At 42.7% G+C, this 14838-nt stretch overlaps 1 protein-coding gene across 1 annotated transcript; it reads left to right on the plus strand.

Annotated features, from left to right (window-relative positions):
- Positions 1-605: 605 nt before the first annotated feature.
- On the plus strand, positions 606-14833 carry tnni3k (TNNI3 interacting kinase). The gene is made up of 25 exons (XM_033621459.2): positions 606-706; positions 1022-1130; positions 1292-1377; positions 1634-1731; positions 2127-2237; positions 2336-2434; positions 2520-2658; positions 3534-3678; positions 3770-3874; positions 4190-4284; positions 4377-4526; positions 4609-4692; positions 4779-4835; positions 5414-5506; positions 5600-5657; positions 5730-5924; positions 6635-6739; positions 6820-6872; positions 7358-7410; positions 7994-8126; positions 8386-8495; positions 11492-11551; positions 11631-11800; positions 12829-12908; positions 14364-14833. Exons 1-25 carry the CDS (start codon positions 667-669, stop codon positions 14441-14443), a joined length of 2508 nt encoding a protein of 835 aa, XP_033477350.1. The 5' UTR covers positions 606-666; the 3' UTR covers positions 14444-14833.
- Positions 14834-14838: the final 5 nt, after the last annotated feature.

A 14838-nucleotide genomic window follows, 5' to 3' on the forward strand; every position in this document is an offset into this window, starting at 1 on the left:
CAGAAGGTCCATGATCAGGACTATGAGTTTTTGTCATTTGATTTATTGTGGTATAACGTTTCATTAAGCTCATCCTTGATTTTTTTAAAAGTTCTGTAAGTTTTTTAATTGTAAATAAAACATTTTGGTGTCTTTTTACAGCACTGCTCTACATAGACGTGTCCATTGTGTTATTACAGTGTGAGACAAAAGGCACTTTTGAGTATCTTAATAGGCCTTTTTCACAGCAGACATTTTGGTCAGATGTAACCAACCAATAACATTATTCATCGCCACATTACAGTGATTGGATTGGAGTTAATGGATTGGAGTTAATGGTCTTACTGTGCTTCTCCCTGTGCTCCTCCTGCAGTGACAAGCCAACATGTTCGCTGTGAAAAATGGCAGGCATGATAGAAACATATACTGAATTACAGAAATAGAATATATATAGAAATCTATACCACACACACACACACACACACACTGAAACACGTCTGCTTGCATTTGGAGGGAGATCAGTTGTCGTAGTTGTTAAGCATTCCACTCAAAGGTGTTTATTTTTAGCCCACAGCCATGATCCCCCCTTTATCTGGACCTGTGCAATTGTCAGTGTGTGTGGGAGATTGTATTACTGCTTCACCAAACCACACAGCGCATATTACCAAGACAGAAGAGACCTTATCAATGGGAAATTACAAATCAAGACCGTCTCAGACGTGCACAGGTAATGGCTCGGTGTGTTTGTGATTGTGTGGGAATGATATTCATTTAAGGTTTCTGCAGGACTGAGAGCAAAGTTTGGATTGAAGCAGGGAAGCCTGGAGGGCTGGGTGTTTACTGTTGGCTGCATCACTCTCTGTCACAAACAATGACAAGTTGGACAAGCCTTTTTTTAACTGACAAATATATACAGAGCCAATTACAGTTTTTTGGATGAGATTTGTGCAAGTTTATTTAGCATATTTCTACATGTGGGCAATAATAAGCAAAGGGAATTATATTATTAAATTGTTGTGTTTATGATGATGGGGCTGTGAAGATGAGTGGAAGAAGAAGGTGGGTGAGTCGTACTCTGTGATCATAGAGAAGTTGGACGATGACTTCCAGCTCAAAGAAAGTGAGATCTCAGACCTCCAGCTGGCTTTCAGGTGACAAAAACATTTTGCTTTTAAAACTTGAACCCAGACGCTGTATTTAATTTACCATGTAGTGTTTTTTGCGCCTGTGTTCTCCTCAGTCGCCTTACATTACTGTGTCAGTCGGGTGTCATTTCTCACGAGCAGGTGATGTTGGTTTTTCTGTGGCTCAGCTCTGATGAAGCTTTTCAGAAGGTGAACTTGAGCTACCGAACAGAGAAGGGGCTGTCGCTGCTGCATCTCTGCTGCGTATGTGGAGGTATGCATGACTACTAGAGGCTATTAATAACTCCTCATCAAAATGTGGCAGTAGAAGGAAGGATTACAACAAACCGACTGACATTATTATTGTGTGAAGATGACCTCTCTGGGGCCGGTCACATGCAAACAAACAGTAGATTGTATATAAGGATTAAATGCAAACAGTTTAAATGGAGAAACAATTGTGAAGATGAGTGTCCTTTACAATAAACATGATATTTTACCAGCACATAATATTATATATTTGTGACCAGGTAACAAAGACCATATTCGTACCCTGATGGCTAAAGGCCTGCGACCCTCCAGACTCTCCAGGAACGGATTCACTGCGCTGCACCTGGCTGCTTACAAGGTGAAAAGAATTAAAGAAATAAAAACAGAATTTGAATATTTTCAGAATATATTTCAAGGTCCAATCTTTGTATTGCTTGTGTTATGTGGTGAAGAACCTTCCTACCACATGGTGGAGTGCAAGCACCAGTGTGGGAAGAAGTGCTCAGATCTTTTACTTAAATAAAAGTAGGAATATCACAGTATAGAAATAGTCTGTTACAAGTAAAAGTCATGCATTCAAAGACTTACCAGAGTACAACAATTATGCAGAAAGCCCTATTTCAGAGTAATATATATTACTACATTGTTATTATTGATGCATTTCAGTGTACATCACTTAATTGTTGCAGTAAGTAAAGGTGGAGCTGGCTTTAATCAATTTATATTCTACCTTGTGAATCCCCTGCACCACAGGATAATGCTGAGCTGCTGACTGCACTTCTCCACGGAGGGTCAGACGTGCAGCAGGTGGGCTACGGTGCCCTCACTGCCCTGCATGTTGCCACACTGGCCGGGCACCCTGAGGTGAGAGCTGAGCTTTTTTTGTCTTTAATTACAGTAAGGAAATTATTAACTAACAGCTGTGGACTTGATTGATATTCTGATATTTTTCCCCCCACCAGGCAGCTGATATACTCCTGCAGCATGGAGCTAACGTGAATATTCAGGATGCTGTGTTTTTCACCCCTCTGCATATTGCTTCCTATAACAACCACGAGCAGGTAAAAGTGATGTTGACTACCTTGTTACTGAGAGAAGAAAATAAAAACACTTCTCTCAGTGTGTTTCATCTCTCTCTGCTTTCAGGTGGCAAAGCTGCTGCTGAAGTACGGGGCAGATGTGAATGTGAGTGGTGAGGTAGGTGACCGGCCACTGCACCTGGCTGCAGCCAAGGGTTTCCTCAGCTTCATCAAACTGCTGATGGGGGAAGGGACCAAAGCTAACGGTGAAACCCAAGCTTCCAAGACTGCTTTCCTACATTTAGATAAAGGCACAGTTCACCCCAAAATCAAAAATACATATTTTTCCTCTTACCTGTAGTGCTATTTATCAGGCTAGCTTGTTTTTGTGTGAGTTGCCGAGTGTTGGAGATAACAGCCGAAGAGATGTCTGCCTTCTCCCTCTGGAAAGAGACACTGCTGTTGAGTTTTTCAAATGTATTTCCTTGGCACTTTGAGCACCACAAGCTGAGTGCCATCTAGTTCAATTGTATTTGAGAGAGGGCAGAAATGAAGCCTTTGCTCGCATGGTTTTTGCGGTTTTGGCGCTCTGGATTCCTCAAGTTGAAAAAACCTCAAACCAAAGCGGAAAGACACCCAATGTCATCTCTTTTTTTCCCTTGTCCAATGAGATGATTTGAGAGGTGGCCCTCTGTGGTGGTCACAACAACTAGTTTACGGTTGGTAAACAATGGAGGAGAAACTGGTGGTAGCGGGTGCTGGATACCCAGAGCTATACAGCCCTACAAAAGACAGCAGGTTGTCAAACTGCCCCTGAGTCATCCTAAAATATGCCATCATCGTGGGGAAGCTCCTGGACCAACTGGTGGTACTCCCCATGATCCACCCTCTTTAGGGTCTCATGTACCCACACAGATCTTTGTTTCCCTGTGCCCAAAAAACTATTTGCTGACAGCCTCTCACCCCACCCTGTGATCAAATCAGACTGTATGCAGCCTGTGAACTAAAATGAGTTTGACACCTAGATCTAGATTGATAAATAGCACTACAGGTAAGCGGAAAAACATGGGTTATTGATTTTGGGGTGAACTGTCCCTTTAAGTGTGGAAATGATTGCTTATCTATCTGCTCTTCTCTTTAGTAAACGCTCAGGACAATGAAGATCACGTTCCTCTCCACTTCTGCGCCCGCTTTGGTCACCATGAGATCGTGCGCTACCTCCTGCAGGGCAACTTTGACGTACAGCCTCACTCTGTCAACATCTACGGAGACACACCGTTACACTTGTAAATGCTTCACAGTATCAGTATCTTATGTTTTGTGGTAGACGACATCAAGTGGAGATAAAGTGCCGTATTGAATGCTGTGTCTCATCAGGGCCTGCTATAATGGAAAATTTGAGGCAGCGAAGGCGATTGTACAGCTTGCAGGCACAGACAGTCTATCCAAGGAGAACATATTCAGCGAGACGGCACTTCACAGGTATTGTCTCGTGCGCTGTATTTATTCATAGTCTGAAAAACAGAAACGCTGACACACACACACATATAGTATGAATGCATGTTTGATTTATGAGCATCGCTTTGAGGTCCAGTGTGAAGGATTTAGGGGGATTTAAAAAAACCTTCTGTACAATGAACACTGAAGGAATTCTAACCTGGAGAAGTTTCAGCTGGTTGCAATCTGCAATTCTCACTGCTAGATACCACCTAATCCCCCTAAATCTTACACACTGGACCTTTAACCTGTGATTCATGTAGCTCTGAGGCGAAAATGAGTACCTGTCTTGTGTCACAGTGCATGCACCTATGGTAAAGACCTGGATATGGTCAAGTTCCTGTTGAGCCAGAATGCTATGAGCATCAACAATCAGGGCAGAGATGGACACACAGGTGACTCTTCTTTTAAGACTCCACTAGTCACAGTTAGGTTAAGAGCAGGACCGGTTGTATCTCTAATTAATGTCCCTGACAACTGTATGTAGCTCTACACAGTGCCTGTTTTCACGGCCACATCCGCCTGGTGCAGTTCTTGCTGGACAGCGGAGCAGACATGAACCTGGTTGCCTGTGACCCCAGCAGGTCCAGCGGGGAGAAGGACGAGCAGACCTGCCTGATGTGGGCTTATGAAAAAGGTCTGCCTGTGCGACAATTAAATGTCAAGAAAGATTGAATGAAAATTAATATCACTGAACTTGTGTATTTTTGTAACCTCAGGTCATGATGCCATTGTGACCTTACTGAAACACTACAAACGCCCAGATGACTCCCCCTGCAATGAGTACTCCCAGCCAGGAGGGGGTGAGTCACCCCTCTAGAACATTATCATCTGGACTAAAAATCAAGTCTTCCCATTACACTGTCTGAACATATCATCCGTCTTCCAGATGGGTCCTACGTTTCTGTCCCGTCTCCTCTGGGAAAGATCAAAAGCATGACTAAAGGTAGTGAGGTGGAGTGAAGCACAACACATTGCACATCACTGTCAGCTGACACGACAACACGCACTGTCTGTTGCCAAGGGAGAGGACTTAGCTGCTGGTGCAAACACCTGGCTGACCTCCTTACCTCTGTCAGTACAGATCTGTCTCTGTCTGTGTCATATTCTTATTTAATATCTCAGAAACTGTTGATCTGAATGTGATGAAACCACGTTTAAAGCCTCTAAACACCAAGGGTTAAACAGGAACCATAATTATGATATATGGTCTGAAGAGGGCACTGTATCAGGTATTGAAACTGACAAATATCTGCTATCTTTTAGGCACTGAAGGAGAATCATCTGAGGTATTAGGTGGAAGGTCAGCCAAGATTTTGATGAATAAATAGCATTATAAACTCAGTATTCGCCATGCTTTAAGAATAATACACCAATTTCTAAGAAAATAATGCAGATTAACCTGGACAGAGGGCAATGAATTAAAAGGAGCATCTTTCTTTGTTGGGTAAAGATGCATTAAACTCCTGTACAGTGCTCCAGTGATGAGATAAACATTTTTAAAAATGTTGCACTGTGTTCCAGAGAAGGCAGAAGTCCTCCTGCTCAGGGCCAGCCTCCCATCTCATTTCCATCTTCAGCTGTCTGAGCTGGAATTTCACGAGATCATCGGATCAGGTAACACCGTTCATACGTTTTGTTGTCTTTCCAATCAATGTGCTTCAGATAATCAGATAAATTTACTGAGCATCAAATCTGATTCACACTCAGGCTCCTTTGGACGAGTCTACAAAGGCAAATGCAGGAACAAAGTTGTTGCCATAAAACGGTACGTCTCCACTGAAAGATGACATTTTGCATCTTTGGTGACAAGAAAACTGACGTCTTCTGCTGTTTGCAGCTATCGAGCCAACACGTACTGCTCCAAGTCGGACGTGGACATGTTCTGCAGAGAGGTGTCCATCCTCTGTCGCCTCAACCACCCCTGCATCATCCAGTTTATGGGGGCGTGTCTGGACGACCCCAGCCAGTTTGCCATCGTGACCCAGTATGTTTCTGGAGGCTCTCTGTTCTCTCTGCTGCACGAGCAGAAGAGGTGAGGAAGTGTGCGTTACACACTGGAGCATACAGTATATTACACACAAGCTACTAAATATTAGGACTTCCCTGTGATGTTTCCATCCACGTAACACTTTATGGCAGTGGTTCCCAACTGGTCCAGCCACAGGATCCAGATTTATCCTTAATCATTGGTTCAAGGCCCATCATATTTGAGTTTGGCCATGTCGTCAAGTTAGTTTGCTGTCTCTGTCATGTAGCTGTCGTTTGTCATTTAGTCAGTTATATTGCAGTGTATTCCATTTTAAAGGATGTGTCTGTTAATCTTCTGTTAAATTCAGCAAAGGATGCTTAAAAAAACAAGTAGAAGTTCTGCTAAGTCCCCTGCGGTCAGCTGTGTTAACATCAGGTCGGTTTGATTCCTCACACACTTAACTAAACCTGAAGTTGAGATCTAAAAACAGCTCAAATTACCTTAAGGAGTCACTCAGTGTCTTACAAGGACATGTTTGCACAGCACAGCCGACTGTTTCAGGTCTCATTATCCTCCTTGGAATCGTCCCCTCGCCGATCTCTCCTCTCGGCTGGGATCATCATTGATCCAGATGAAGTGTTCCGCTAACTGTGTGGCCAGGTGCTGTCTTTATAGACCGTCCTATTGATCTGTGTAAAGTGCTGTGTGTGATTGGCAGGGAGCATTGATCTGGCACTAAGTGGCTGCTGCTTTAATGATGTGTCCACGGACAGGCTCATCGACCTGCAGTCCAAGCTCATCATTGCCATCGACGTGGCCAAGGGCATGGAGTACCTGCACAACCTCACCCAGCCTATCATCCACAGGGACCTCAACAGGTGGGTGCCACAGCGGGAGCGCAGTATTGGCAGTCTGACACAACTGTTGTCATTACTGATAATACATGTGATCCTTACAGCCACAACATTCTGCTGTATGAGGACGGACATGCCGTGGTGGCTGATTTTGGAGGTGAGAGACAAAATTAAAGCTGCACAAAAAAATGACTTTACACTTGTAATAGAGAGAATTTGTTTAGTCCATAAGCAATGAAACTCCATCCTGAGAACCAGAAAAATCTGCCAGCTCATATTTATTTGCTCTGGCAGATGCATCTGGTCCCCATCCCGTTTAAACAGAATTCCAGCCGACTAGGCCCAGGTTGGCCAATCAAAACCATTTATGTGGTGACTAGGGCATCTTTCAGACATTGACAACGAGCAGAGTCTTCACAATAAAAACATAGAAATAAAAAATAGGGGAAACCTAGCTTAGTAAAGAGGGGTGCCACTGAGGCATTTTCAAAGACAACCAAGACTCCTGCAGATAAAATCAAAGATTGTATTCATTGGCTGAGCTCAGTGTGAGTGAGTTTAGGTGAGAGTACAACTAAATGACTAAACTGCCAGTGGATGCACATTGTTTGTTTCACTGCATGTCCTTCTCTTCCTCTGCAGAATCTAGATTCCTACAATCTGTGGATGAGGATAACATGACCAAGCAGCCAGGGGTCTGTGCCGTTTTCTCTTTTTGATTTATTCAATGACTCACAAAACCTTTTTGAAATGAGTTTTTTCTTCCACTCTTACTCTCACGCTATCTGCAGCATCCATGCAATAATGAGACACTTCTGTATCGTGCTTTTATTTTGCGGGAGTTGAAGCCAGAGCTTCTGCTGGCACCTGCCATCAATTACCCACCAGCTAAAAAAAAACTGCCTTCATGCAGATTTTGTCTCAATGTGCTGACTCATCACTACCCAGAGTGCTTGGCCTGCAGTTTGGTGTTAAGTATGTTACGTCTCTTGGGAACTGCCTGTTGTGAGGAACTACTTGCCCTTGCTGGGATGCAGTGATTATGTCAGTAATTGGGCCTCATTTTGTGTGTGACCGTGTGTAGCCGTGTTTGTATGTGTGAGTGTATGGTGGCTGCAAGAATTGAAGTACCACAATGTTATGACTGTTTTCAAACCCAGTCTAAAAAATGAAAAACCTCTCCCAAGCAACACAGATTCACTGAAATTAAGAGCCTAGCTGCCTTAACCATGTGTGTGCATGTGAATATATTGTGTGTGTCTGTGTGTGTTTGTACAGAACCTGCGTTGGATGGCTCCTGAGGTGTTCACCCAGTGTACTCGCTACTCAGTGAAGGCAGACATGTTCAGCTACGCCCTCTGTCTGTGGGAGCTGCTTACTGGAGAAATTCCCTTCGCTCACTTGAAACCTGGTATTATATGATATAAATACATCAGTCATGGGTTAAATGGTGACAGTGTGTGTGTGTACTAGAGTTCAAACTGAGGGGAGACCCCAGAAGAGACCTCTGACACAATACACCTTGTTCAGAGCAGACATTTTGACGTCACAGTGGGAGCAAGAAAAGTGTACATAATAAAGTACAAGAAGAAATGTATTGAAAACAAAATGCTGTAAAAACAAAATTAAAACATTTTAAAGTTATATTGAAGATGAACTTCTGTCCACAGCTGCTGCAGCAGCAGACATGGCCTACCATCACATCCGGCCTCCAGTCGGCTACTCCATCCCCAAACCCATCTCTGCTCTTCTGATGAGAGGCTGGAACTCCTGCCCAGAGGCAAGTGATACCATTTCAGCTCTTCTTGAATTTCATCTGAGCTCTGTCACTCAAATAAAGTTCTCAGTTAATTCACAGTATTTTATACAATCATACACAGTGTCGGTAGAGGGACAGTTCACCCCAAAATCTTGAGTAACCGGGTCATGATTTCTGAAAAGAGACATTGCTGTTGAGTTTTTCAAATGAATATTTTGGCCCGCTGAGCACCACAAGCTGAGTGCCATCTAGTTCCAATTATATCTGAGAGAAGGCGGACATCTCTACAGCCGAAATCTCCAACACTCAGCAACTCACAGCAAAACAATCTAGACTGATGAATGGCACTACAGGTGAGAGGACAAACTGTCCCTTTAATATCCACTATGTGCTGTACTGTCCAGCGTGTACTCCACCAAGGATTGCTCCACACTTCCAAACTGTAAACTGATCTCAACGATAACATCCTTCCATGTCATTAGCAATTTAGCCCTACTGAGGCTCAGAGATGCAACTGATGCTGAGTCAGCTGCTCCTGCAAACACATGCAGCACTAATAAATGGAGCCAGATCTCCCCAGACGAGACATTATTGCATGGCTGTTCATATTTAGGAGCACACATGATCTGGCGATCCCCTGAGTGCTGCCATGTTCATAATTAGCCCAGCATGTTTTTTTTCTCTCAGCCTCATTAAGACACATTAAAACACGGCTGAGCATGTTGGTACAGTTCTCCCTGTGTGGTATACAAGTCCTTAAGGTCGCCAACTAGTTGCTTGCTCCCTCTGTGATCACCTTGTCCCAGCACAACTTCATGAAAACACTTTTTTATGGCCACAAGAGTGTGACACACAGTTTCATGGGCATGCATCTCTCATAGTGCCTCCCCTGTACAGTACAGAAGATCCTGAGAGGGTTAAAAGTGGGACACCGTGTTCTGTGTTTACAGGATCTGTATAGAAACATGTATCTGTTAAAGACAGAGAGAAACAGCTTTTGCAACACTGCTCTCAGATGAATACTGATACTGAAAAATGTTTGTAACCCGAAGAGACCCATGGGGCTGCCAGTGATCTTGGCTGATATTACTATCTTAAAGAGGCTGTGGGGGCTCATTTTTTAAGCTATGGTAGTGATATCATGTGAAACTAGACAACCTAAGGCATCCAATTGTACCAGCCATGACACGCTAGCTTGTCAGAAAGAGGGCTAAATATTGCTCCAAAGTTAGGCTAAATTTTGTCAAAGTAGAAACTGGTGTGGCCATTTTCTTTTTGATATTTGGGGGCCTTTATTGACTTTTATTTGATAGGACAGCTTTAGGCTTAAAGGGGGAGAGGGAGAGGGGGAATGACATGCAGTAAAAGGATGTGAGCTGGAATCAAACTTGCAGCCACTGCAGCGAGGACACAGCCTTTTGCCCAGGGGGTACCTGCTCTACGAGGTGAGCTAGTGGGCACCCCGACATGCCTGTTTTCACACAGGTTCCTTGACCTATCACCTCATGATATAAAGATAAAACAGGTTATATGGGTGCCCATGAGTCTCCCCTTTAAAGACATGCCCACTGTTTGCCAATCTCATGCAGTTTCAGGGGGTTCTGGTAGGCTTACCAGATTGGTCTCAGGAGAGGAGCCAGATGAAAGTCAGCACACTGGCCAACAATGCCACCCCATAAAAAAACAACTGTTACAGAAACTACAATGAGCAAGACTATTGACATCAGGCACTTAGTAGACCCCAGCCACCAAAGCGATGGCAGGATGACCACTCCTGGTGATGGCCGAAAGGAAATAAAGGGTGAGAAAGAGGGCCAAAGTCCAAAATCCACCTTGGAACTTGGAATGTGCGAACCATGTACGAGACCACAGGGACGGCACAAGTCCTCAGTGAGATGAAAAGATACCACCTGGACATCCTGAGGATAAGTGAAATTCACTGGACTGTCTCCAGATGCCAAGTGCTGCATGATGGATCTGCCATCCTTTTGTCATGCAGCACAAATGTGTTATTTCTCGCCTATTCTAGAAATGGTGTATTTAAGTATTTCTGCACACTGTGGCCCAAAAAAGTCTTGGGATTGTATAAATTGGATATATAAGTGGAAAGCAGAGACTCCTGTGGATTCAATGAGACCAGTTGTATTAATGTGTGATGATGTTAGCCCCCATTGCAGCCATTTCATTGTAGTTTCCTTTTTTTGAAACTTGACCTCACTGTATAAAGTGACCTATAGTGACCTCTAGGATAATCACAGCCTCATGAAGCTTCACAGCCACAAACTAGAGACCCAGGACATTCAGAAGATCTATGGCTTTCATAGGTAAATTGATAACAGGGAGGTGTCTGAGCTATTTCAAGAACAGGAGTGAGCCCCATCAGATTTTTCTGTAGTCTTCCTCGAGGTCTTGGTGTCTCAATGTGATTTACTGGAGGGATGTTAACTATTTATATCAATTCTCAAGTAGTCAAAAATCTGTGTAACAAATGCTATCAACTTATGAGACATAACTGAGCATGGGAATGGCAATCATACACTTTCATCATATTGTTTTAAGCCCCTATACACACTAAACCACCAATGGTGGGTGTTTAAGGGTTAATCGCCTTATGAAAGTCACCACAAACATAATCATAATAACTTTCTAATCCATTAAATTTGAACTTTAAAACTTGTCATGTGTTTTCATGTTCATGTCTTAATATCCTTGTTTCTTTGTGTATTAAAGCCGCGTGCACAGACAGACCTTGGCCTCGATCTGAGGATGTGATGTATAATTGAACAGCTCTGGGGTGGCAGTGTTTGTTGTTTTACAGTGAGGCAAGAGATCTGAGGACTGCTTTTGAAGCAGAGTTCACCTTTGCTTCGTGTGTGGGTGGACTAAAATGAGCACAACATACAGGACGGTGTTTGAGAGAACACACCGTGTCTGTTTGTTGTGAGATACTCAGCAGGTGATGTGTTTGTTCAGCACTGAAGGAGAAATAAACACAAGTTTGCTTTTTCCAATTTAAGGACAGGCCCGAGTTCTCTGAAGTGGTTTCCAGCCTGGAGGAATGCTTGTGTAATGTCGAGGTACATAATATCCAACATAAACGACATCCTGTTTAACGCTGCAGTGTGTGACAGATGTGTTGTTTTGTTTGTGTGGCAGCTGATGTCTCCAGCTTCCAGTAACAGCAGTGGCTCCCTGTCGCCCTCCTCCTCCTCTGATTGTCTGCTCGGGCGAGGAGGACCCGGCCGGAGCCATGTGGCCGCCCTGCGCTCCCGTTTTGAGCTGGAGTATGCTCTCAACACTCGCGCCTACGCCTTCTGGACTCAGAGGTACGAGAACTCAAGCACTTCCGCAGACAGGTGAGGGTGGAGAGGGCGAGAATAATTCACTGCACAATGACCACCTTCACACTCACCTAATAACCCAGCTATTAGTTGGAGCTGAGTCTGTCTGGTTTTCTGTTCTTAGCAAAGTTTTTCCCTGAGGTCAGACTTTCAGAAGATTCTTCAGATGTCAAGTGTTCAAGTCAATTATATTCACAATTAATGTGGATAAACCTTAAAATGGCCGCAAAAGTAGCTTAAAGAGCTTTAATAATGAACTCTACGGTTGTTTTTCAGCAGGGCAAGTTCAATTAGATGTTTTGGATTAAACTGCTAACAGGAAACATCATGCTTGGGCCTGCTCTAATTTGGACAGGCTCTGTAGAAACAACTGAACAATGGCTGTGCCGTTAACATGTAGACCAGTAAAGATACTTACTGCAACACTGAGGACCGGAGTTGCTCGGATACCAAACAGGAAACAAAGGAAAGCAAATGCAATAAAACATGCATGGCATTCTGAGCAAGCAGGAAGGCCTCTATTAGACGCCTGGCTTTCAGCCTCTGAGCTGCGTGTGTATCTCAGTGTGTGTGTCAGAGCCTGGTAACAGTAACTATGAACCCAGAAACCGGAGGTGGGGTTAGTGTGGAGTGTCTATGAGTTGTCAGTCATTCCCTGGTGCTCCATCAAAAGCTAGACAAGACCTTTTTTTTGGAGTTTAACATTCACAGATCATGAATACATGGTACAGAATGTTCACATATTAAATGTTATGCAACATGCACAGTTTGCACATCATGTCTGCTGTCGCCCCATCAAACCTGTCATCAATTTTGTAAACTGAACTCCTGCAGAGAACGTGAGAGCAGCCTGGTATTAAGTCGGACATTACATATTAAATTTCTCCTGCTTCTATCTGGCTCCATCTCATCTGTCTTTCTCCGTGTAAACTAAGCTGTATATATTTCTGTACTAGTGTTGTTTTGCAGTGGATTAATGGGGCAGGGTTGATTTTATGTGCTTTACTTTTCAGTGAGCGCCGTCGTGCATCTGGAGGCCTGTCACTGGAGGAACTCAGGAGGAACATGCAGTTTTCTCCTATTGATCGAAACGGTTTGTTTGCAGAATACTGAGCACTGATACTGTGTAGTGATAGTAATTGTTTTTGAAAGTAAAGCTGGTGCAGTTTAACACTTCAGTGCAGGTGTTGGGATCAATTCAGATTTAAGAACAGGTGCTTTTCTGGTTTCTGTGTCACTCTGAATGTGAGTAATTTAGGTATCATCTTCAAATGTGCTTTTTACCAACACTTAACTGTTTTTTTAAAGGGGCAGTTCATTCCAAATAAAAAAATACATATTTTTCATCTTACCTGTAGTGCCATTTATCAGTCTAGATTGTTTTGGTGTGTGTCGATGAGTGTTGGAGATATCAGAAGTAGAGATGTCTGCCTTCTCTACAATATAATGGAACTAGATGGGGCTCGGCTTGTGGTGCTCATGGCACCCAAAATAATACATTTAAAAAACTCAACAGCAATGTCTCTTTCCAGACATCATGACATGGTTACTCAAGATAATCCACAGACCTTGTTGTGAGCAGTTTTATGAACGAACTATTTTCCTTTTAACTAACTGCACCCACAAACTGTATCACTGCACAGAAGGAAGTGTGCATCTACTCATGGATAAGAGGCTTGTGCTTGTGACAGTGCAAGATGTAAACACTAATGATGTCCTCCTCGACTGAGTTGTAACTTTAGCTAGCTCAGAGGTGCTAAGTGAGCTTGTGTGCTTTTCCTGCACAGTGATACGGTTGGTGTGTGTAGTTCGGTAGAAAGAAAATAGTTCCTACATTAAACCACTCACAACAAGGTCTGTGGATTACCTTGAGTAACTGGGTCATGATTTCTGGAAGGAGACAACAACTGTGGATTATCTTTTTGAGATGTACTTTTTGGTGCACCACAAACAGAGTGCCATCTAGTTCCATTAATTTGGAGAGGGGCAGGTGTCTCAATGGCTGATATCTCCAACACTCCACAACTCACACCAAAACAATCTAGAACTGATGCGTAGCACTACAGGTAAGAGAAAAAAAAAAGTATTTTGGGGTGAACTGTCCCTTGAATGTATTAATAAATTAACTGTATCTTATGCTTTTAGTTAATACCAAGTAATTTAAAAGATAAGGCTGGTGCTGTTCTATATTTTTCTAATTTGAATCTTCAGGTTACATTTTTTAAAAAGACTCAGTAATTCCTAAAAAAGCAGGTCATTTTTAGCAAACGTTACTCAAACAGGAGTAAAAGGTGCTTTTGTTGGGGACTATTTTTACAGCTTACTTAGAGCACATTTGGTGCTCTAAGCATTTCTGACAGCAGGATGATGTATGTGGTAAGTTTGGGTCTTTTCAAGGAATTTATTTTCAATAAATAATTCATAGAATATCCCCAGTCTTATCTTTTAAGTGTCAATAACAGTAATGTTGCTATCGTCAATATAATTAATCATAAATGAAAGCCATAAATGGAATGTCACAGTTGTCATTGATTTGTCTCTCTTTCAGGGTACGTGTCCGATCCCATGAGCACCATGAGATTTCACTCTTCTTACAGCAGCAGTGGCAGCTTCGAGGACAGTAACTAAAACACGCTTTTTTTTATTACCTTATTAATTAAGACATTCATGCCTGTATTTGACAGATTATTTGAAGTAGAACTGTATAAACAGGTGGTAGAAGTAGTAGATATTGCTGTAGCCTATTTTATTTGGATAAGTTGTTAATGAATTTACAACAACTTCTTAGCCCCCCATTATCTCTAGTGTTGTGTTTTATAAGGTTTAATTGTTGCATATTATTATGTAAACATTTTTTAATATTTTGTTGAGGCTTTTTGATCCTGTAAATACTCTATGTGTGTCAAGCAAAATTGTTTTTTTGTGTACATGGTTTGCATAAGTCTGAAATCACAGTCAGTGTGTTCATTAATTCAACGTACACACATCTTCATTCAAGTAAAAAGCAAAATATTTCCATCCCA

Source organism: Epinephelus lanceolatus, chromosome 6, assembly GCF_041903045.1.
Source record: "Epinephelus lanceolatus isolate andai-2023 chromosome 6, ASM4190304v1, whole genome shotgun sequence".
Lineage (NCBI taxonomy): Eukaryota > Metazoa > Chordata > Actinopteri > Perciformes > Serranidae > Epinephelus > Epinephelus lanceolatus.